General features: G+C 33.7%; 2 protein-coding genes across 6 annotated transcripts in view; one reads left to right on the top strand and one right to left on the bottom strand.

Annotated features, from left to right (window-relative positions):
- Positions 1 to 20,947, top strand: part of TRAPPC13 (trafficking protein particle complex subunit 13) — a 38,346-nt gene extending 17,399 nt beyond the window's left edge. Inside the window, exons 5-13 of one of the 4 annotated variants that reach the window (XM_037062857.1) lie at positions 2,965 to 3,092; positions 5,561 to 5,633; positions 6,970 to 7,014; positions 10,832 to 10,849; positions 12,791 to 12,924; positions 14,072 to 14,270; positions 15,492 to 15,592; positions 18,961 to 19,108; positions 19,225 to 20,947. In XM_037062857.1, coding sequence (XP_036918752.1) covers positions 2,965 to 3,092; positions 5,561 to 5,633; positions 6,970 to 7,014; positions 10,832 to 10,849; positions 12,791 to 12,924; positions 14,072 to 14,270; positions 15,492 to 15,592; positions 18,961 to 19,108; positions 19,225 to 19,332 — 954 coding nt within the window. In that variant the 3' untranslated portion in view covers positions 19,333 to 20,947. Of the gene's footprint in view, positions 1 to 2,964; positions 3,093 to 5,560; positions 5,634 to 6,969; positions 7,015 to 10,831; positions 10,850 to 12,790; positions 12,925 to 14,071; positions 14,271 to 15,491; positions 15,593 to 18,957; positions 19,109 to 19,224 lie in introns of all 4 variants that reach the window. The other 3 variants (XM_037062856.1, XM_037062859.1, XM_037062858.1) reach the window with 3 other exon arrangements.
- Positions 20,948 to 22,580: 1,633 nt separating this feature from the next.
- The window catches only part of SGTB (small glutamine rich tetratricopeptide repeat co-chaperone beta), a 31,562-nt gene continuing 29,391 nt past the window's right edge, over positions 22,581 to 24,751 (bottom strand). For both annotated transcript variants that reach the window (XM_037062861.1, XM_037062860.1), the window contains exon 11: positions 22,581 to 24,157. In XM_037062861.1, coding sequence (XP_036918756.1) covers positions 24,046 to 24,157 — 112 coding nt within the window. In that variant the 3' untranslated portion in view covers positions 22,581 to 24,045. The remainder of the gene's footprint in view (positions 24,158 to 24,751) is intronic.

The raw sequence follows: 24,751 nt of genomic DNA, 5'->3' as shown, positions 1-24,751 counted from the left end.
AAGTGATCCTTTTTATGAAGATTTTCAAATTTATTTGTGTAGAGGTCTACAAAGTAGTCTCTGAAAATTTCTTCTGTTTCAGTGTTATTTTCCCCTGGTCATTTCTTATTTTGCATATTTTTGCTTTCATTTTCCCTTGATTTAGTTTAGCTAGCTCTTGGTTTGTATGTTGCTCTTTTTAAAAACAATAAAACAGTACTTTATTACTTTAATATTTTTCTGTCCTCTACCTCATTAATTTTTACTTTTAACTCTGTGTTTCTGATTATTCTTTTTCTACATTGTTAGCTGGGGATTTAACTTATTTTTGTTGATGAAAATGAATTTTCTTCTGATTCACTGCTTTAGGTATATCCTATAGATTATGATATGTAGCATTTTCATTATGATTGCTTTTTAAAGAATTTTGTGATTTTTGTGTATTTCCTCTTCTACTAAAGAGTTGTTTAATGGGTTCTTTTCAGATAGAAAGGCCATTTTTTCTTCCTAAATTTGTAATTTTAATCAGACAATATTATCTTATAATATTTCTATTAATAGAACTTACCATTATTTCTTTGTGACCTAATATTAATTTTTAATGAATATTCTATGTGTACTTGAGAAGCAGGTAAATTTTCTATTATCAGCTGTAAAGTTGGCTTTGTACTGAACATATCCATAATATTTACTCTATTGATTGTTTTGTTATTCTTTTATATCTTTTTTGTCAATTTGACCTGTCTTGTACAGAGTATGGCATACTAATCTTATTAGTATGTTTCTGTTTATAGCTCTTTCTATTTCTCACACTTTTTGCCGTATAAAGGCTGTACTGTTTGGTATATGTATATTTATACCTGTTATGTTCCATTGTGAATTGTGGTTTTTAGCACTAACATGTCCTTCTTTGCTACATTTAATACTTTTTGGCCTAAATCATAGCTGTGATATCTGTATCACATTCTCTTATTTTTTCCATTTGCCTGATTGCCTTTGTCTATCTCTTTATTTTTAGCCTTGCTGTATCATTTGGTTTTCATTCATGTCTCTTTCATATGACATATAATTGGGCTCTTTTAATAGATGAATTAAGTCCACTCATGTACATTGATATGTTTGATGTGTTTGGTTTCAACTATGTCACATTATTTTATATTTAAATATTAAGTGTGTTATGTTATATCTACAACGTTTTCTTCTGCACTCATTTATTTTTTAAAAATTAAAAGAATTTTTTGAGCGCGGGCCTGCGAACCAAACGATCGCGGTTTGATTCTCATTCAGGGCACATGCCTGGGCTGCAGGCCAGTTCCCAGCAGGGGCCAGTTCCCAGCAGGGGATGCAGGAGAAGCAACCATACATTGATGTTTCTCTTCCTCTCTCCTTTCCTTCCCCTCTAAAGATAAATAAATAAAATATTTAAAAAAAAATTAAAAGAATTTTGGGGGGTATTAGGAAGGTTTACATTTTTGTTCTAGTTTTTACCTTTGTATGTATGCCTTTTATAATGCTACCCCTTTAATTTTATTAATTAGCTGCTTACTGTAAAGTTTTTATTTATTTATTTATTTATTTATTTTTCCAATTTTTTTATTTAATTATTGTTCAAGTACAGTTTTCTGTCTATTACTCCCATCCCATCCCACCCCCCATCCTCCTCCTTCCCTCCCATTTCCACCCTTCTCAGTTGTCCATGTATCCTTTATATAGGTTCCTCTGTTTTTAGTTTTTAATAGCATTATTTAACTCATACTTATTGCTTATACCACTTTCCTTTTTTCCCTGTCTTCTATCTTTCCATTTTTTATTTGCATATTGGTTGGATGAAGATTTCTCAAGTTTAAAGCTTGAGATATACTGTGGATAGTAATTTCTGAGTCCTTGAATGTTCAAAGTGTTTTTCAGTGCATGAAGGACAGTTTGGCTAGATATAAAAATCCCTTGTTTGTATTTTTTTTGTTTTCCGAAAATGCCAAAATCCTTTGTTTACATTTTCTTTGTTTTCTGAAAATACTCCTCATCTGTTACCTGGCTGTATGTTATTTTGGGGAAGACTAATACTAAGTTCTCGCCTTGTAAGTTATTTGATAATTTTTTTCTAGAGGCCCTGGGGATTTTTTCCTATAGATTTCAGAGTTGGTTTTGGTGTGATTTCCCTAATACTAAGTAGACCCTTTTAATTTATAATTGAGGGTCTTTTACTTCCAGAAAGTTTTCATTGTTTATCACTTTACAAACTCTGTCTGTAAACTGGTTCTTCTTTGCCTGCTTTTCTTTAGTGCTGCTTCATTTGTTTTCATTCAAATCTGTGTCCATGGATGCCTTGTAATGTAGTATTCATTTCTGATAGTCTTTATTGTTTTGAGTTCAATCTGTATGTTTAATTATTTTTAATTTTTTTTCTTAGTTGTGAAATTTCTGATTCAGGGTGGGTTTTCATAGGTCCAAATGTCTTGATTTTTTTTTGAGGATATTTAATTTAGTTTGAGTATTGCATTACAGAATTTTTCTGTTCCACACTTGGTCTGGGGTGCCAATTTTAATCAGTGAATTGTTTAAATTCTCATTCAACCAATTGTTTAAATTCTCATCTGTTTCCTCTTTTTGGAAAAGAAATTTATATAGTTGAATTTTAGTATTTACATAGATGAATAATATTGGTGGCTTTGAATTCTCTGAAATGCCGCTGCGTATTTTGATACAGATAGGTCAAGAACAACCCCAACAGTAGCGTGAGTCTTCTGTACTTACTTTTGGATTCCCCCTACTACCTGGTTGATTTTATTATTTTTATGTGTATGTGTGTGTGAACCATTGCCATGGTTCTAGGCGTAAGAGCTATCCAGAAAGATTTACACGGAGAAGTATTGCTCTTCCATCATCCTGCTTTTTGTTCCTATTCCCCTGGTCTATGGACCATACCCATCCACACTGTGTAGGTAGCTAGTTTCATTTGTCTTTTTCTTACCACTTTCTTTCAAGGCTGATCTTCAGACAAGCTCTCAGCGTTTAAATCTTTCAGCCTCCAATGCTGCAGTGGCTGAACTTAAACCCGATTGTTGTATCGATGATGTTATACACCATGAAGTAAAGGAAATTGGAACACACATGTAAGGATTATTTATTCCAGTTTTAGAAAGCTTTTCTTTATGTATGCCTGTATTTGAAATGGTTGCTTTATTTCTATTTATCTTTAAACCTAAGGCCTACTTCAGAAGGAATTTTATGTTTCATGTTTACCAGAAACAAACATCATTTTTTTGTTTTGTTTTTGTTTTTTGCACAAGAAACTTTGAATAGACTATTTTGTATGTATTTGAATGTTAAACTGTATTTTTCTTTCAGTCTGAGAAACAAATGTGAACATTTCAGCCATCTAATTTTTGACTTCTTCACTACCATACCACCAAATCAATTCACGAGTTCTATTAGTTCTTATTACCTATCTTTTATTATCATCTTTCTTTCCACTTACGTCACCATTTTTGCTTATCTTTGTTTTAAAGAATTACATAGTATGAAGGGATCAAATATTACCTATTACTTAATCAGTGTGTTTTGATGACAAGCTCTGTTGTAGACGTTTTAAAACATATATTCTGTGATCAAGAATGAGCTTTGGTGTCCAATTCTCAGAAGTTCAAAATTCAGCTTCGTCATTTATTAACTGTGTGATCTTGGATAATTCACTTAACTCCTCAGTGACCTCTCACCACTCCTATGAAATTCTGACTTTGTATAGGTTCTACACAGCTCTCCACCACCGAATTCTTTCCAGCTGCTCGACTTTCACCGTTTTTCACTCTTCTCTCACTCTACATTGCAGTCATACTGGACTTCTTTGGCTTCTGAACTCTACGACTTGAAATGCATTCTTCCCTTACCAAGGAATGCCTGTGTCGTTTTGTTTAGTTTACTTCTACTTCTTCACATCTCAGATTTGTCATTACCTCCTCAAAGAGGCTTTCCTGACCTCCTAGACTCAATTAGTCACCCTTTTTGTTTATAGTACCCACAACTTGGCATTTTTAATATGTCTTTTGTACGTAAATTACTTTTTGAGTGCCTACCATGCTCATTCAAGTATGAGATTCATAAAGTCAAAGAACAGAGAACAGAGGTCAAAATTCATTGAAATTGAAATTATTGAAATATTAAATGTGTAAAATTAGCATTTTACAGAAAATGAGACTCTTGTAGAATTAAACGGCTAGTAAAAAATGACATAGAACTCAAATCTAAATCTATCCTCAGGACCTGTATTAATACCTTGTCACACTGCTCCCTATGTTGAACAGTTTGAGAGCTGGTATTGTGCTTTGTTCAACACTATACACCTAGCACCTGGCTTAGTACTAGGCATAAGCATAAAGGAGAAATTAAATTAGCTACAATGTCATCACCTAGTATAATCACTATTAAAATATTGGTATATTTTTTTCTGTTCTTTTTTATGTGCATATAGATAACAGATGTGTATAAATAATTTACATAATATTTTACAAAACTTTTATCATTTCCCATGGTTTTATCTTCTTCATTTCACTATGAATTATTTCCCCACTTGGGTCAGTATTCTTTGAAACATTATTTTTTAAATTGCTTTTTCTTACAGAAGTGGACCATGTACTTTATTACTCTAATGTTGAACTTTACTTCCATTTTTTCACTACTATAAATAACACCATAATGAATCCTTTAATTAATTTTCCCAATGATAGATTGCTTGAAGTGGGTTTACTATGGGGAAATACAAACACTTTTAGGCTGTTTTTCTGCAGGATTGTTTTCTAAATTTTTTATAACCACTAGTAGTATAAAGAGTTGGATTCTTTAAATACTCACCAACCCTGATATCACTTATAAAGTTTGCCCAATATTAAGATATGGAAATATCTCATTATTTTAATGTTACTTGTGAGGCTGAAGATTGTCACTTTTGTTAGCTAAATATGGGTATTACTATTTATCTTTGTATTCCTTTCCTCCTAATTTGAGTGAGATATGAATTTTGCATATTGACTTAAAAGAACTCTTTGTATGTTAGAAATCTAACCACTTTTTCTTTTTATCATTAGAAGTATTTTATGCCAGTTTGTTGTCTGCTTTTAAATTTTGTTTTAGTGTCTTTGATTTATTCAATTAAAAAATGTTTAAGAATCTTTGTTTCCCATTGCATTTATATTGCCAAGTCTTTCTCCGTCCTAGAATTTTTTTTTTAAAATGTCTATTGTTTTTATAAATTATATGAAGTTCCTTTTTACATTCAACTATTTGGTTATTATGGAATTTATTTTGGAATATAGTCCACATTTTGAAGGAAAAGTTAACAGACTTTTCACTCTAAAAAAATCTGTCTCATTTTACTAATGAGAACTTTCTTATTCATGTAATTATATCATACCTGCTGAAACTTTTTTTCCTGCTCTAGGCTCATTTGACTACACTTTCATATCATTGGTATAATGATACAAAATATTTTCCACATTTGTAGGTAGGATTGAGGTGTAGTTAGATATACCATTAAGAAACAAAATTGAAAATGATTCCAAATCATTAAGACATCTCTCTGTTTCAGCTTGGTGTGTGCAGTGAGTTATACAACTCAGGGCGGAGAAAAAATGTATTTTAGAAAATTCTTCAAATTTCAGGTATTGAATATCATAGTGATAAATTTTTTTACATGCCTCTTTAATTTCCTGGAAGTATAGTTACCACTATTTATCTACAGTGAAACAGGCTCCAAGAGAAGCATGTAGATGAATAATTTTGGACTTACCCTATTTCTCGCAATCTAAAGTTAGATGTAATTAAGTTAAATAAAAGCAGAAAAATTATCACTACCAGTGGAATATTTTTGTAATGAAACCTGAAGATTTTAACCTCCCAAAATTTATGGTTTTCATGACTTTATAAAGCAATGAAGACTCTAGAAAAGTGACAAAAATGATTGTACAGTCCAGATAAAACATGTAAATTGTATCGGATTTCTAAGAAAACATTGAATGAGAGATTATTGACTTGGGCTGAGTACACCAGGCTTAATAATTCTAGGTAGAATTTTGTATTTGTATACAATTTTCAAAGTCAGTGATCAGAAATAGTTAATAGCCACTGGTTGAACCTATGTATGTATGTTAACTGGGAGACAAGACTACTATATATTTGTATATATATGGTGCTATATATATATGTGTGTGTGTGTATATATATATATATATTATTCCTATAAGTGAAAGAAAAAGAATTATTAACAGGAAACATGTCACTTTTGCTTTGCTACATTTTTCACTTGTTTAAGATTTTGCATGCTTTTGGAAAAATAGCTTCACTTATTTTGGTAGACATTTTTTTTTAGTGACACTTGTGGAAAAATACTGAAATACTTTATTTTGCCATGTAAAATGCACACTTTTTTCCCCAAGTTTTTGAGAGAAAAATAAGGATGTGTGTTATACATGGACAGTACTAATTCTGTATTTATATAAATGTTTTTAATGCTTTTATTTATGACTATGCATTAAAAGCATAACTCCAGAAAGCAATAATGATATCAGTATGCAAAATAATAACCTGGGATATGAAAGTTGGTTTGTTTCTAAATATAAACATACATAAAATTAAATTAAAAAATTAAAATGAAAGATTTTTTTCCTGAAAGTTTGGGCTTAAAACATGTGTGTATATTGTACACGGGAGTGCATTATACACAGCAAAATATGGTGTATGTGTTTAGTTAGTTAAATGTAATGAAGTAAAACCTAGTAACTATCACCTAGTCGAGAAATTATGGTAGCCTTTTACAAATATGCATTTAGAATTGTTTTGGGGGATTTTTGTTTTGCAAAAGTATTCTATACCTACTAGAAGGTCTATTAAAATTAAAATTTGAAAATGACTTTAATAAATGTAAGCCTTTTTAAAGCAAGCAAACAAAGGTAAATGGTCAAAAAAGACTCTCCTGATTGATATGCTTTATTCAACCAGGTTCTCAAACCACTGGATGTAAAAACCAAATTTTACAATGCAGAGGTAAGTGTTGAATACTTAATGGGATTTCAGATAAAACATTAAGATATTATTTGACTAAAATGATGTATTACATTTCTTTTCATATTGAAGTAAATTGCTGATAATACTATAAATTACTTGTAAAAATGATCATAAAGTTAAATCAGAAGTGAATAATTTCATTGTAGACCTCTTTAATCTGATGTGGAATCAGTACGTCTTGATCTTTTTTATCATTGTTAATTTTGTGAGGCTTTCACCCTTCTCATTAAATGACTGCCCTACAGTTTCTGTTTAATGGCTCTCGTCTCTGTCTGAAAACATCAGGAATCTGTTAGGTATTTACAATGTGATTCTGATATTACTGAAATTGAAACACTAGCTCTGACCCTGCAAAAAAGATTTCATATTCGCATGGACAGATATTGACAAAAAGAGCTCAGCATATTCAAGTCTTTGTCCTGGGAAGTTGGTGTGCCGGGCAAAGTTAGGTTGCTGAGTTTGGAGAGTGGCTTGGTGGAATACTCCTTAGGAGAAACAAGTTTGGCAAAAATACAGAAAGAGTAACTTTTAGAATACAAAATCTATATTCTATTCTAACAAAAAGAGATAAAATAGAAGTTGCTATTGGAGAAAGGTTTTATTGCCTGAATTTTACAAAATTCTATTTTAACCCTGGCTCCTAGAGCTCCAGTAAAGGCAGATTTCCTGATGGGCCCATCACCCCCCAAATACCACATGTTTCACACCACAGTGATCAGCTCTGAGATACTCAACTACAAAATTTTGAAATGAAAATTACATCTTTATTACTCCAGAACCAGATGATAATTAGAAATTTTCAAATTTGGTAAATATTTTTACCATCATCATGTGAGTTTTTATTCAGGACAAATTGTTCTACAACTGGGCATACTGAGATGTCTCAGATGAAGAATCTGACCTACAGTGAAGACCTGTGAGGAGAAAGGAAAAGCATAAAATAAAAAGACTACCTACTGTAGTTTAAAGTGAGTCTAAAGAAAGAGCATGATATAAGAAGATGTGCTTCTGGAACTCGGGATGAGACTGGGGAGTAGTCTGAGGAGCTTCATGGAACCGGGCAGGGACTGCCACAGAGCCCGAAGGAAGGATTGCTGGAAATGCCATAGTGCCAGAGCGTGGAAGGCACTCCGAACAGAGTCGCAAATGCACGTGGGACGTTGTAGTGAAAAGCATACATGTTTGATGGGAAGATACAATGTCATCAAGGAGATTACTAGATGATTAAAGAGTTGACATTTGTTTTGGGGAGGAAGGGGAGTTGGGATACTATGTATTTGTTCCACATTTTTGTTATTAATAATGTACTTTTGATTAATTACAGTATAACTATTAGGTTGGTGAATTTTATTTTCTGTTTATTTTTTAATCCTCACCCAGGGAGTTGTTTTTTATTGATTTTAGGGAGCAAGAAAGAGGGGTTGAGAAAGCCAGAGAGGCAGAGAAACGTGGATGAGAGAGAGAGACATCAATCCGTTGCCTCCAGTACTGTCCTGACCAGGGATCAAACCATTAACCTAAGTATGGCCCTGACTGGGTATCAAACCCACAACTTTTAGGTGTATGGGACAATGCTCCAACCAACTGAGCCACCTGGCCAGGGCCAGCTTGATACATTTTAAGTAGCCCCATTAATTTATTACTTTGCTGAGACAGATTTCATTCATAGTATGAGGGGTAATTGTTAGATTAGAATACCCCTCATAGTATGAGGGGAATTCTGTTAGATATGTTAGAAAATTGGAAGTAAATAGGACTGTAGGTGAGACTTTTTTTTCAATAAGTGGCTCCTGAGAAAGAGCATGTTAAGTAAGATATTTTAGGTTTTCTTTGCTGAAAATGTGTTGGTTTATTTGGATACTTAACAAGTAGCTTTATAATGCTAATATTCAGAGTGATTTGCAAATAGTTTTTTAAATTGCTAGTTAATCCAAGAATAATACTATAAAGATGATCTACTCTTCAAAACCAAAGAAAGCCATAATTTCACCACACCTTACAGTAACTGATTTTTCTAATGAAAAATCCATACTCCATAATAATCCATATTAATCCATATTCTCTTTCAGTCTTTACTAATTTATATATAATATTCTGGGTTTTTAAAAAAATTTATTTGTTTATTTTTAGAGAGAAGGGAAGGGGAGGAGAGAGGGGGAGAAATATCAATATGCTACATAAACTCCAATCAGCTGCCTCTCACATACCCCCAACTCAGGACCTAGCCCACAACCCAGGCTTGTGCCCTGACCAGGAACGAACCGGCAACATTTTGGTTTGTGGGACAGCACCCAACCCACGGAGCCACACCACTCAGGGCTATAATCTGTTTTTATAATCATAGTAACAATTTTATTTGCTACCTTATTCAACTAACATATATAGACACAGATTTTAACCTTTGCTAACAAACTTCAGGAATAAAAATTTTAGTAAAATTCTGAACTTTTGAAAATAGACATCTCTTTTAAAATGAGAAGTAAACAAATAGGTTGCGGCAGATTCTACTGACCCCAAGAAGGAAGTTCAGGGACATTATAACAGTAAAACAAGAAGAACAGTAGGTTGTATTTTTTTAAGATTTTATTTATCTTTAGAGGGGAAGGGAAGGAGAGAGAGAGAGAAATATCAATGGATGGTTGTCTCTCGTTCATCCCGTGCTGGGAACTGGCCTGCAACCCAAGCACGTGCCCTGGCTGGGAACTGAACTGCCGTACTCTGGTTCGCAGGCCCACTCTCAGTCCACTGAGCTACACCAGCCAGGGCTTCACAGTAGGTTGTGTTTATTACTCCATGTGATGGTCCTTATACAACAACTAGAATTAGCCCTACATTTGTTTCTAAGAATTTTTATGCTGTTTCTAAGAATTCTAATAATATGTGAATCACCAAAGAAAAGGTTTTATGAGAAACTTAATTGTAATCTTCTAAAACAGGAATGCCCAGCAAGATTAGTGGCATTAGATACTAGGATTCAAATGTTTAGTCGCCTGCTGGGCACAGAGCTCCATGCCAGGTGAAAAGAAACATATATACATTGAACATCCTTCCAGTCCTCAAGGAACTTAGATCTAGTTAAGGACATGGGCATGACATAACCACAATATAAGTATCCTTCCCCCACTAGATCATGAAGTATATTAATGCTCTTGGAAATATGATTTCCAACTATGTGACAAAAGAAGGACATTTGAGATGGCTCTTGATAAATAGGTAGCTTTGGAAATACATATGGAAAAGAAAGAGTAACTATGAACCTATTAACAGGAATAGATTAAACTCTCAGTTGTCCGAGTCAAAGTCAAGTCTAGTCCAGCATTCTCTGAAGTGTGATCCATAGAACCCTAATCACACAAGATGCTCCTTGAAAAAAGGATCCGTTATTCAATAAATTTAGGAGCTCTACAGTGTATGTATTCCTAATGTGGAGGATACTGTGTATCTATTTTAAGTAATCTGTGAAGAATTACAGTGTAGAAAGAATTTATAGAACTAGAAAAGCATGGGATATATTTATGCTCCCCAACATGTGCCCTTGAATATTTGCTTCTGTTTAAGTATTCACCTATTGTGTTTGTCTCTACTCATTTAACCTTAGCAGTTTCACCTTTTTAGAAAAATGATTTGTCATACTTCTTTATGTAGCATTCTGTTTACTTTCTTGTTTTACTAATGCTGTCATGTTTAGTAAATTAAAAAAAATGCAGAAATGCATTTTATTTTAAAGTTAGTTATTCTTTTTCTTTAACATTTAATTCTGATTTTTCTAATTTTTCTTTTTTTATTTTTCCATTAGAGTGACCTCAGTTCTGTGGTAATTTGATTTTTATTATAAATTTATATGCTTATCTTACTCACCACTTTTTGACTCTCTAATTAATATCTCTTTACAAAACATAGTGGAAAAACAAAGTTAGTGTGAATACCATATATTTTACTTTAAAAAGATATGTGTCATTTTTTGTACTTTTAATATTTGTGTTGATTGTCTTATTCGGCAAGAAAAATAGATCAGAGATCAAATTGTCATACTGAAACAGTTATATTCTCTTTCTCAGTGATTTTCCGTTAGGTGTTTTTTAAAAGAGACATGTTAGCCTTGCTTAAAATAGCCTTGGGATTTTCAACATCTTACTGTAAAATACCCTACTGATACTTGAATTCTTTGAGTAAACTATCTAGTTGAAATTTATCTTCAGTTGCACAGTGGCTTTAGTTTTAAGCCTGGGTCAGGTAAAGATGGCCCTTTGACAATAGGAAAGAGAAGAAAATCAAATTTTCTCAAGTTGGCAAAAATCATATATTCAAATTTCTGTTTAATATGAGAGCAGTATTTGCTTATACAGTGTTACATTACATACATAATAACTATATCAACTGCCTTAGCACTGAATGCCTAATTTTTCAAATGTTTAAATTATTTTATACTAACTATTCAAACTAACTTAATTTTCCATTATGCTCCCTGTCTTTCTTTCATTTTCTCTAAACTCTTCCTAATTTATGCAGAAGATTGCATTTTTAAAATTGAAATGTGGGTCTATGGTTATTTTTAAAGCAATGGATTGATGGGATATTTTAGGCTTTTTTTTTTTTGAGAAAAAGTAGATAGATAATGCCTTTAAATGATATATTATTTTAAACTGATACATCATTGTATTTCTATTTTCATTTGAGCACATGTACCAAGAACTAAATGACCTGTTTTATTTGAAATAATAATACATTAGAAAATAACCTTATCATTATATTTGCAAACGATTTCCATTTACTGGATTTAGTTTTTAAAAAGCTTGTAAGTGCCAAATTGTTTTGCTCATGGTTTATTTTGTTTTATACATATAACATATACATATATGACTATAAAATTTTGAACAAATTAATTCTTGAATATTTTTAGTATATTATTTTTATAGGTTAGTTTATAAAATAAACCACATCTGTTATTCTTCAGTTACACACAGAAACACACAAAAATAACCAAAGTTATAAAAAGAAGGATGTTTAACATAATCAGGGAATTAAAAAATTTGTATAAAAATACTTATTTAAATTACCCATTGATTAAAATACTACTGAATAGCATCATTTTTAAAATTGTCACTGAGATTGCAAAATATCTTTTGTTTTATTTAAAAGTTCTAAAATTGTCAGGTATAAGTCACATATTTTTTAGCCCTAAATATGTATTTTAAATGAACCAAGAAATTACTAACGGCCACTAACAAATTGCTTTAATTAAGGTTCAGTCCTATAAGGTTATATAAAAGATACTATTTACTGTACTAGTGGTCTCTATACTGTCTAAAAATTGAAGTAATATAATACTAGAGGTGATATTATGCTCAAATGTTATAAGCAGACCTACTTAACATATCACTGAAATGATAGGTACACAGGTATATTAATCATACTAAATTTTATTTTAACATTTTAATGAGTTATACTAGATTTTAGGGTATTTGTAAATGAAATTCCAGTTAAAAAATTTTATCTTAATACAAAAATGTTATAGTTATCCTCCATCCATTGTTTGATAAGTTATCAGTTGACTAACACTTGACTTTGCCCCTGTTAATTATGTTAGGATAAAGATTTCTTTTCTTGCATTAATTATGATAACTTTGATTTACAGGCATGAACTAATCACATTTGTGGTTAATATTTTTATTCATATAGATCAGATGTTTTTGTTGAGGTTAATATTTTAAATACCATCACACTTTGGTGGATATTTTTTATTTTATATCCTCAGACTGATGAAGTATTTCTCGAAGCCCAGATTCAGAATATCACAACCTCACCGATGTTTATGGAGAAAGTTTCACTGGAGCCATCTATAATGTACAACGTAGCAGAATTAAATTCAGTCAACCAAGCTGGAGAATGGTAAATATGAATTATGAAATGTTCTTACTTTGAAAAGGTATAAACTTTTCTAACATTTGTTATTTTAGAATGATTTTTTAATTTTTTTTTATTTTATAAAAGTTTTTATTTTATTTTTTAAAGACTTTATTTATTTACCTCTAGAGAGAGAAGGGAGGGAAAAAGAGAGGGAGAGAAACATTGATGTGAGAGAGAAACATCAATCGGTTGCCTCTCACATGTGCCCCAACCAGGCACCGAACCTGCAACCCTGACACGTGCCCTGACCGGGAATTGAACTGGTAACTTTTGCTTTGTAGAATGACACCTAGCCAACTGAGCCTCACTGCTCAGGGCAGGGCTCTTGGATGATTTTTATGTATTTTTTAATTAGTAGGCTTTTATGTTTTAGAGAAGTTTTATTTTCATAGGAGAATTGGTTTAAAAGTACAGTTGCCCCTCCCCAGTTACAGTGTCCTATTATTTACATGTTGTTTTAGTGTGAAACATTTATTACAATTGATGAACCAGTATTGATACTTGTAACTAAAACCCATGAGGGCTCAATTTTTGTGTTGTACAGTCTATGGATTTTGACAAATGTAGTAACAAGTATCTACCATTATTGTATTACTCAAAATAGTTTCACTGCCCTAATAAAGATCTTAGTTGTTTGCATTTTATGTTTTACTATTTGAAGGACTTGTTCTTTTCATTTTCACAATAATTCAGTGAGGTAAATATGGAACCTTTCATCTTATCCTGCAAATGATAAAACTGAGGCATAGGATGGAAAAATGGAGAAATTAGAAAGGCTAAGGATGAGGATGAGCTTTAAGAAGAAATATTCTGTCACAATCAAAAGGAGTTTTGATTTCTATTGCATTTTTTCAGTTAATTGATACATACCAATTATTATATGTAATGTATTACATTCTACCATAAAGAACTTTAAGATTTTCCATACCAACTGAAAAACATTGAAGAAAAATAAATTCTCTCAGTACAAGGCCTGTTCAGTTGTGCAATACCTCTGAAATGATTGGCTTGTTCTGTTCTAGATCTTTGGATGCTAAGTCATTCATTTCCTGTCAAAAGGAATAATCACATGGTTTTTCTTTTAAAAGATGCTAGAGAATTCTCCATCTCTTGTCTCCACCCCTCCCAGTGTAACTACGTTTGGGTCAAGAACATATTTGCAGCCCATGGATACACGCCAGTACTTGTATTGCCTAAAGCCCAAGAAGGAGTTTGCAGAAAAAGCAGGCATCATTAAGGGAGTAACAGTAATTGGAAAATTGGATATAGTTTGGAAAACCAATCTAGGTGAAAGGGGAAGATTACAGACCAGCCAACTTCAGAGAATGGTAAGTCTGGAAAAAAACTGCAGTTGAGGCTTTTGGTAGCGGGGGCAGGTAGATAGAACAGCTTAAATTGTCCTAGGTCTATCCCTGAGAAGCAGAGCACTGTAAAAGGCATTAGTATTACTAGAGAATGAGAGATAAAAGACTAGTAATTTCACGTTCTGTAGGTAGAAAATTGGTATAGAAAGGAATGAAAAATGTTCAAATGTTCATTTATCCTTGATACAAGATTTTTTTACTTTACCAAACATTAATTAAAAATAACTACTTACCAGTTAATTGTTCCATCCTATGAGAATTTATCCTGTTTATTTGATTTCCACTGTATTCAAGTTTTCCTTTTTGCAATGTCCTGAAACTATTACTATAGTCACCTACTCAGTTCATACCTTTTTTAAAAATGTTTTAAATTGTGAGTCATCTGAAACTCAGAAGATGAGTCCCACTAAAGTTATCTTGTAAACAATTGGTTGGACATTTTACCTAATTTCTGCCCTGAGAGTGATAATAGCTATCAGTCTTCTTTTTCTTGTGCTGGTTAGAATATGTTACAGAATCCTTCCTTTGTGCGCTGAATATTACCTGTTCTTATATATTCTAAGATTTACTTTCATTTCACTGTTTGAGGTGATAATTTGAAAAAATATCACTGGGCCTATTTTTAATATAGCAGTTAGCTGTCATCTTGCCATGGCTTGTTCCAGGCTGTGATGTTTCTGTGGTCCATCTCTGCCCACATGTCTTGAGAAAAATATGATTTTCTTCTTGGGTCATTTCAGAGTGATCATCCTCTTTCACTTTAGGCAGCAATCTTACCTATATGTATAAGCTACAGTATCTTTGGAAAGCATCCCTTTTAAGATCAGACCTCCTGAAATTTCTTTACTATTTACCAGTGAGACTTATAGACCTAGAGTCATAATGAAGCTCTCCTTAGAAGAGATTCAGTATGAGATTCATTATAAGATTTATTATAATGAAATTTCATTATAACTACTGAACATGGAGTAATTATAGCAAAACAGCCAGGGTCTATAGTGCTGTTCTACAGGTAGTAGCAGCAAAAGAAGCTAGAACGAGGAACAGAATGACTAAAAAATATTTTCTCAGGACATCAGCCTGGAGACTCAACAACTGTTGAGTGCATGTCCTGCTGTGGTACTTTCATTACAATGGAAAGGTTTTGTAATACATGTATTTTAACTGTTTTGTTTTTGCTTTTAGGCTCCAGGTTATGGAGATGTTAGGTTGTCTTTGGAGGCAATCCCAGATACCGTAAACCTAGAAGAACCTTTTCATATTACCTGTAAAATAACAAACTGCAGGTAATGCCAATGTTTGTGGATGGATGTCCTTTCTTCCTCACCAAGCTAAAAGAGAAATTTTATATTTTTGATTTTTCAACTACAGTTTACTTTCAGTGTTATTTCATGTTGGTTTCAGCTGTACAACATAGTAGTTAGACAATCATACTTTACAAAGTGTTTGGCCCAATACTTCCAGTACCCACCTGGCACCATACAGAGTTTATTACAGTATTACTCACTATATTTCCTACACTGTACTTCACACCCCCATGACTATTTTGTAACTACCAATTTGTACTTCTTAATCCTAGAGAATTTTTAAATCTTTTAACTATGCTGTCTTCTCTTGAGTTTCCTCTTGACATGAAGCCTTCTCTGATGTTGATGTTGGCTACTGCCAAGTTCTTTGTCCGATAGCTGCATATTTGAGGTCCTACTGTGTTAGGCAGTTTGTGTGTTTAGTTACATTTATGCAATATACCCTGTGAGGTAGGTAGTATTCACATTCTGTGCAAGAGAAAGCCAACTCAGAGGCTAAGTGACTTATTTTAGTTCATAGATCTAGAAAAAAGGAGCCAGAATTTAAACTGGCTGTATTTGACTTCAAAGTCCATTTTCTTTTCATTGTTAGTACTTCCCTACCTCTTCAGATTACTAAAGCATGAGCTAGTAAGCTTTTATGGAATGATACACTATAGACTTAATATAGTAAGGTAGATTTTTCTGAGCCATATTTATACCTGGGGCTATACCTAAGTAAAAATAGGTTATCAATTTAATATAAGGGATAACAACAGATTGGAAAACAGGACTTTGATAATACAGAAAGAGTATTATTTAGTTAATAGGAAGCAGAGCACAGGCCTTTGAAGACAGAAACACATAGTATTAAACCCCAGTCCTATCTCTTTTGCTACTCCTTCTGTTATTTACTACTCGGTACATGTTATTACTCGGGGCATTTTGAGAATATTGCAGTGATGGATCCCAGCCCCCACTGTCTAAATGTAGAATCCTGTTTAATCCCATACCCATTTCAACCTTACAGTGTTAGAGGGGGAAAGAAATAGTCATGCTTCAAAATTACAAAAATACCTGCTTCCATTATGAACCAAGACCCTCCCATGCCCATTTAATCATCCATTTCTCTGTCATAGCAAATTTTAACATAGTTTTTAGTAACACTCATATATTGCTACAATTATTAGTCTCTTCCTCACTAGACTATGAATTATTCAAGGGAAGGGACCGTGTCTTGCCCAGTGTTGTGCGTGCAGTGCCTACCACGTCAGCAACTCGGCAGACACCACACACCGGGCGAACACCCTGTGCGTGGGCAGTGTGCTTTTGGGTTTTTGTTTCTTTTGAGTTTTTGGAGGCATAGCAAATCTGTTACAGACCAAATGAAAAAGTGCCATCAAACATTTTTTTTTTAAATCAGTTTCTTTTTCGTGTTCACTTTAACTTTTGGTGATTCAAATTAGTTTTTTCTAAAAAGCATTTGTTTCTTAGATCTTTAGTCCTCTCATCTATGAAGATGAGATTTACCCACCTACACACTTCCCAACATACACACATGGACACATAAAACATACTTACTGGATTTTTGTGAAATTAAGTGAGAAAATTCATGAAATTAAGTGAGAAAATTCAGGTTAAAATTCATGCATTTAACCTGGTCTCTGGCACTTGGTAGATATTTCAAGTGTTTGTTTAGGAGATAGAGACATGTAACAGCTAATTATCATGAAATCACTATGTCTAAAAATCAGTAAGTTAAAATTTAAATAAATATTTTAAAATATGGAACTATGAGGAAAAAGGTAGAATATTTTAAAGTGGTCATGAGTGGTGGTAGAGCAGGCGACTATTTTTCATTATGAGCCATTTTTTTTTTAAGAATTCATACTTTGAAAGTTGTTTTAAAATGTTTAAGCTGAACTGGTAACATCAATTATAAGCAGAAGTAGGCTTTTTATGTTAACAAAGAATAAACCTGAGTATTTTCTATAAATATTTCTTATAAATCCTGTCGTATTTTGTATAATCTGCATGCTAAAGAAACATAGATTAAACAGGAAAAGCACTGGGCCAGACTCAAGTTTGCTTTCTCTTTCCTGCGGAGCACCTAACAGAAATAGCGGAGATGCATAGCAACAAGATTAGGCTCAGCTGTCTGGACGTCTCTCAGAGAAATGACAAAGCCTTAACAGATCTGTGGCAGGGAGCCAAGGGTTTAAAAATAGGACCGCAAGGCCAACACCCAGACAGGCAAATTAGTGTTGGTGCCCCTCTTAACCCTTAAAGATGCCATCTTTCATTTTCCTGATTGTATCTTAAGTGAAACAAAAATAAAATATTTTAAATAACACTGCCGTAAACATATGGGCGAATATATTCGTTTGAATTAGTGTTTCAGGTTTCCTAAGGTATATCCTTAGAAGTAGAAGCACTGGGTTATAAGGCAGTTCCATGCTTAATTTTTTGAGTAAACTCCATTCTGCTTTCCACACTGGCTGCACCAGTTTGCATTCCCACCAGTACACACGAGGGTTCCCTTTTCTCCACATTCTCCCCAACACTTACTGTTTGCTGATTTAATGACGATCCATTCCGGCAGGTGTGAGGTGATATCTCATTATGGTTTTAATTTGCATTTCTCTGATGATTAGTGACATTGAGCATCTTTTCATACCTCTATTGTCCCTCTGTATGTCCTCCTTGGAGAAATGTTTATTCAGGTCCTTTGCCCATTTTTAATTGTTTTTTTTTCGATGTTTTATGAGTACTTTATAGATATACTACTCAACCATAAAAAGGAAATCTTACCTTTTGTGACAGTATGGATGGACCTGGAGAGTATTATGCTAAGTGGAATAAGCCAGTTAGAGAAAAACAAGTTATATAATTTCACTCATATGTGGAATCTAATGAATAGACTAACAAAATAGAAACAGACTCATAGAACAGACTGGCAGCTGTCAGAGGGAAGGGTGAGTTGTGGAGCTAGGTGACGAAGGTGAAGGTATTTTAAAAAACCAGACACAGACAACAGTGTGGTGATTACCAGAGGGAAAGGGGATGGAAGGAGGTAGAGGAAGGTATAAGGGGGATAACTAGTGATGGAAGGAGACTTGACTTGGGGTGGTGAACACAGGATACAATATACTGATGTTTTATAGAATTGTGCACCCAAAACCTACATAATTTTATCAACCAATGTCACCCCAATAAATTAAAGTTTTTTAAAAACAGCATATTTTTTGTTTCTGATTTTTAATTCTCCTGGACACCCAGAAAACATTCACTTGTAGTAATGCAAGACTATCCCATACCTTTTGTGAAAGGAACAAGATTTATTCCTACGTTTCTGATTTCCCCAGCAGTGAGAGGACTATGGACCTGGTTTTGGAAATGTGCAATACCAATTCTATCCACTGGTGCGGCATTTCAGGAAGACAGCTTGGAAAGCTACATCCAAGTTCCTCTCTCTGTCTTGCCCTTACTCTACTGTCTTCAGTACAGGGACTGCAGGTATGTTCTGTTTTCAGTATTTGGGGGCTATTAACCCATAGTCATGTAGTGTATCCGTATTTTCTTTAGTAATGACCAGTGAATGAAAACTTAGGCCTATATCTTTCTCTCAATAGAGTGTCTCCGGCTTAAGACTAACAGACACGTTTTTAAAGAGAACATATGAATATGATGACATCGCACAAGTCTGTGTGGTATCTTCGGCCATTAAAGTGGAAAGCTGAAGAAATTTCCAATGTTATGCTTTTCATTCAGTTTCACAGAACTTTCTGTATTTTAGTCACCTTTGTAAAATGATCAAATCAACAGTAAAAATAAGTATATGTTATTTAAATTTCTTTGCTGTAAAATAGTTAAAATATTAAATGTTTGTTTTGAAAAGACCACCTACTGATTTTATTTTGTATTATTCTAAAGGAACACTTATACATTTTCTACATATATCCTATTTGTTTCATTTAAATGACCATTGGACTTTGTTCTGTAAAAACTCTATCCTTGTTCTGGCCATTGTGTCTCAGTTGATTGGAGCATTGTCCCACAATGGAAAAGTTGAGGGTTCGATTCCCAGTCGGGGCATGTTCCTGGGTTGTGGGTTCAATTCCAGGTCAAGGGACAGGGTGCAAATGATCCCCCTCCAGGACTGTATTGGAACCAACCAGTCAATGCTTTTCTCTCTCACATCCATGTTCCTCTCTCCTTCTCTTCCTCTCTCTAGAAGCAATGAAAAAATGTCCTCAGGTGAGGATTTTTTAAAAATTTAAAAAATAATAAACTCAATATATTGAGTCCTTTTGTCCTTAGCAAGCATCGAGACCGGAGGTCAGCAAAATGTTTATGCAGAGGGCCCGATACTAAATATTTTAGGCTTTGCAGGCCATGTGGTTCCTATTGAAAATACTCCACCCTGCTGTTGCAGTGCACATGGGTGTTTACAAAAACAGGCAACTGGCCTCAGGCTGTAGTCTGCTGACCTTGATCTAGAAGATGGAGTTGTTTCTTAAATCCTGAGAATTCTTACAATACTTTATTTAGAAATATTTCAGTTAACCCCAGTTTTTTTCCTAGCTCCCCAATCAACAGAAAAAGTTGTTTAAAGAAGTGGGATGATCCTTAAGTAACATTATATTTGCTAACATTGTATGAATTTTTCCCCTTGTTTTCAGAATTATTGTATTGGTGTGTATCTGTTTGTCTGTGCATACAAATCTGCAGGTCTGTTTTAGTTACTAATAGCATATCAGAATTGGTTTTATTTCTTAACTTGTTGATTACTCTGTTAACTTTTAACTAAGAAGCCTGATACTTTTCTAAGTCCAAAAGACCTGTTTTTTTCTCATTAAAAAAATAAACCACTTATTTTCAGAGGTATCTTTTAAAATTTTCAGTTTCTGATACTTGATTTTGAGTTCTAAATCATGTGCTAATGTTACAGAACTTTGTATATCTGCATGTAGTCATACTTATGCCATGAACAAAACAATGAAAAAGTTAAGATTGTAAACAGCTTTGCAACATGAATATAATAAATGTTTCAATATTTTGTTAGGAAAGAAAAAGATTATCCTGTTAAATAAAAACCCATTTTGGTAAGTTGAAATGTAAAGATGTATGAATAATTGCTTACATATAAAAGTACATTAAGTCAAATACGAAAATTGGGTTTTTTTCAAGTGCATAATTATTTATTGCCATGACAAACTGGTCCAAAATGAAAGCTATATTCAGAATGAGATTTGGAGTAATAATTAATGAAATGTCTTTGCAAAATAAAGTGCAAGCAGTATAAAACGTCTGCCTTCCAATGAATAATATCGATTAAATGATGAATAAGACTTTTTATAGCCACTGTACTGGATACTTCCATCATTTCTCCAGCATCTTCTCATGACTGAACCTTCTGTTTCACTCTGTTTCAAATTTAAAAAGTAACATATAGTGGTCACTTGGAATCTGCTATATAATTTGATTTAATTACAAAGGCTCTTTTCTAAGCAATAACCTAGGCACACATTGTTCATTCTTCAAATTAAGGTTAGATAATCTCCTTAGAAAAGATTATCCTCCTTTTAGAAAGGATCTGTTTAAACAATACTTACAAAAATTATATAAATGTGGTAGATGAAATGACAATGTCATTGCATAAAAAAAGACATTTTAAAGTTTATATAGCATTATAATAGCTACAGCTACTACAATGAAATGTGGATAACGGAAGTTGATCATTCCTAAGTAAAATATATAAAGTTTACTTTAATGCCCTGTTTTTGACAAGAATAATATTTGGGGTAATTCTTACAATTTCACAAGTAGCTAGCACAATCCAATGACACAAAACTTTTTTTAAATGCAGTGATTCCAAAGTGACAAAAGTACTTGAGCAAAAATGGCTAGAATTGAATGAAATCTAGGTGCGTGGGCAGATTTCAACTTGAATACGTGTAAAAAGTGGATACCTTTACTGCAGATATTAGCAAATCAAGCCATTGTTTTAAAGGGTTTGCTTATATCTATGTCTGATTTTGGTATCAGAGTAATAGGTATATAAAATGTGTTGTGAAGCATTTCCTTCTATTTTCATGTAAGATCATATAGATTAATATTCTCCCTTAATTTATTTTGGTAGAAGTCCCCACTGAAATAGTTTGGGACCGTATGTGGCTTTCTTTTCTGGAGGATATCTATTTCTTCAGTGAGCTGTAGTACTTTGTATCTTACAAGGAATTTGTCTGCTTCATTTAAGTTAATATTGTTGAATATTTGGACCTAGAGTTGGCTCTAGTATTTTCCTATGATCCTTTTAATGTCTGCAGGGTCTGCATTGATATCCCCTCTTTCACTTCTGATACTCTTAATTTGTATTTTCTCTCTTTCCCTAGTCAGTGAGCTAGAGGCTTACCAATTTCTCAGTCTGAACACATTTTCAATGCACTCAAGCTAGAAACTTTTTCTTACTTAACATTGGGCAAGAGAGACTGATTTTTAAGGGTCATCTTTGCTCTTTTCATCAGTGTCATCACTTTCAAGTAATTAGTACTTCATTCTGTGAAACACCTGAAGACTAGGAGCTGAATTTATGAAAAATTAAGTTGGTTTAGATGGAATGGAATATAGAGATTTAATTCAGAGATGCTAAGACTTAAGTCCTGCTCTTCTCTGGACAGAACTAGAGGTTCATCGAGGTCTTTGTTTTAGCCTAAGTCCAGGGGGCTTAGGTATTTGCTGGTCTATTTAAAATAGTGCTTCCTGCCCTGGCTGGTATAGCTCAGTGGATTGAGTGTGGGTCTGTGAAACAGGATCGCAGTTCAATTCCCAGTCAGGACACATGTCTGGGTTGCAGGCCAGTTCCCGGCAGGGGATGCACGAGAGGCAACCATACATTGATGTTTCTCTCCCTCTCTCCTTCCTTTCCCCTTTAAGATAAATAAATAAAATTTAAAAAAAGAAAATAAAAAGTAAAATAAAATAAAATAGTGCTTCCTGGGTCTTATTAAAGGATTTACTTAATAAAAATTGAAAGTGTGGTCCTGAACCTGCATTTTCAACTTAAAAAGCCAAGCGACTCTTACAGTGAAATTATAGAACCACTGACTGGCCTCACAAAGGAAAAGCTGATTTTTAAATTTAAAGATAGCAGGTAGTCGTCTGAGTCTTTTGAAAATAGTTATAATAAGGCCCTGATCATTATCAGTATTACTAGCTTAATATTACTTTTTCAGTTTTCTCTCATAACACTTGTGAACATCATTACATGTCTGCCCAGCGTTACCTATTTCATAATTAACAAACCAAAGAAATTCCAGTTAGAACAGTCTTGTCCATCAGTATAGTTAGAGCCATGCCACTAATACCTAACAGTGCCACTTCTCTCCACTACTGTGTTCTAACGTCAGTATAATGGTTTCAGTCCCCTGTTAGTTTAAGTTGCATCAAATCAAGCTAAGCACAAAAGCAACATGCTAAACCAAAGCACAGCAGAGGAGCACATGAACAAGCCTTGTTAATGACAGATGCTTTTTGTAATGCATCAAAGAATTACTTGAGTTTTTAAAAAATCATTGGTAATGAGCACATAATCAAACACCACTTAGAAAATCCTTAAGAGCCAAGTCATTGGCTTATTTAAATGTAGGTATACTTGAGTGTTTCCATGGTAAGGTCACCACCAGGGAAGTTGTGCTAGTTAAGTTTGAATAGTTATGTAACTGACCTAACCAATACCACTGGGGATATCTAAATGTATTTTATTATGTACTTGGCATAATTGGCCATGCTAATGTTATAAATACCAAACTGCGGGCAAGATTAGTTAAGAACTATGCAAAAACCTGAGCATCCTACCTACCTTCACTTTCTATACATTCACAGTATCTATTCTTTCTTTTCAAAACAACAATCCTTCCACCAAATTCTGATTTCTACCAGCTCTTAAGATTTTCTGCTGCCTATTAGAATAAGCAGCATCAAAGATAATACTGGCCCCTATGATATATATTCGTTACTGATAACACTATCAAGACTAAACCTAGATAACAAGCTTCTCCTCTCCAGACATGCTGTTCACTGGCAACTACATTTCTCCTAATCCAGCATAAGAAACCTCTCCTTTTGGTGACCTTCCCTTTTAAATAGTTTGCTAAAGGGAATTTGGAGCCAAAGGTCTCACCAATAAACGGCCTTTCTGGTCAATAAATAGTCTCTGCTATTAAGTCTAATATACAAATACGATGGTGAAGATTTGAAAATGGAACCCTGTCCGGTGCTGTACTGGCCCCTAACAAGGCTACTGACCATTTGTTTAAGGAGTCATTATGTTAGACTCTGATAAACCTATTGTCTAGGCAGATTTACTCTGTAGGTATATTTGTGTTTTGGGCACTATCTACCGCAAACATTTCAGAGCCATAACTGTTTGCTCCCTGGAGTCCCTGGTCAAGTCAGGAATGGTCTTCAGTGCTGCTGCTGAATGATCTGCTCCGGATGTGATTTCTTAGTTGCTCTATAAGTTCAGGATTCTGTTGCTGTATCTGTTGAGCAAACTGCTGTCCTCTGTAAGTAAAGAGACAAGGTGGCTGCATTAGGGAATTCCCAGTTACACAACACCCATAAAAAAGGACTGCAAAGGGTGTGGTACCACCCAAAGGGAACTTCCAGAAAAGGACCTGCAAGTTTACTGATGCCTCCATACAGCATTATTACAAGACACTGTCCTTACTGAGAAACGAAACACCCTAAAAACAAGCTAAAATGCTTCCGAATTAGGTGAAATCCACCCCCTTTAGTACTCAACCATGAGTAAACAAAGGGCTCAGAAGTATATGCTTTCATTGTCTATGCTCAAACATAATGCAAGATATTTGCTCTTGTAGTGAAGTCTTAATAGTCTCCCCCATGACAGATGTCATACCTATTTGGGGATTTATACAGAAGTCACTGAACAGAACAGATTTTTTAAAGGGCAAAGAAATTTAGTACAAATGCCTGATTTATGACCCTCAATTGCGAATGTTACAAACCACTAGAATCATGCCGCTTAAAGATCACTCTAAAGATGCAATATTGCAAATGGGGTTTACATGGTCGTGATCACAAACAGCAAATGATCCTTGTGGCTTCAGATAAAATTGTTAGTGACAGCATTAC

Source organism: Sturnira hondurensis, unplaced genomic scaffold, assembly GCF_014824575.4.
Source record: "Sturnira hondurensis isolate 20B ecotype Veracruz unplaced genomic scaffold, ASM1482457v3 Scaffold0014384, whole genome shotgun sequence".
Classification (NCBI taxonomy): Eukaryota; Metazoa; Chordata; class Mammalia; order Chiroptera; family Phyllostomidae; genus Sturnira; species Sturnira hondurensis.
This window is presented reverse-complemented; position numbering and strand designations above follow the sequence as displayed.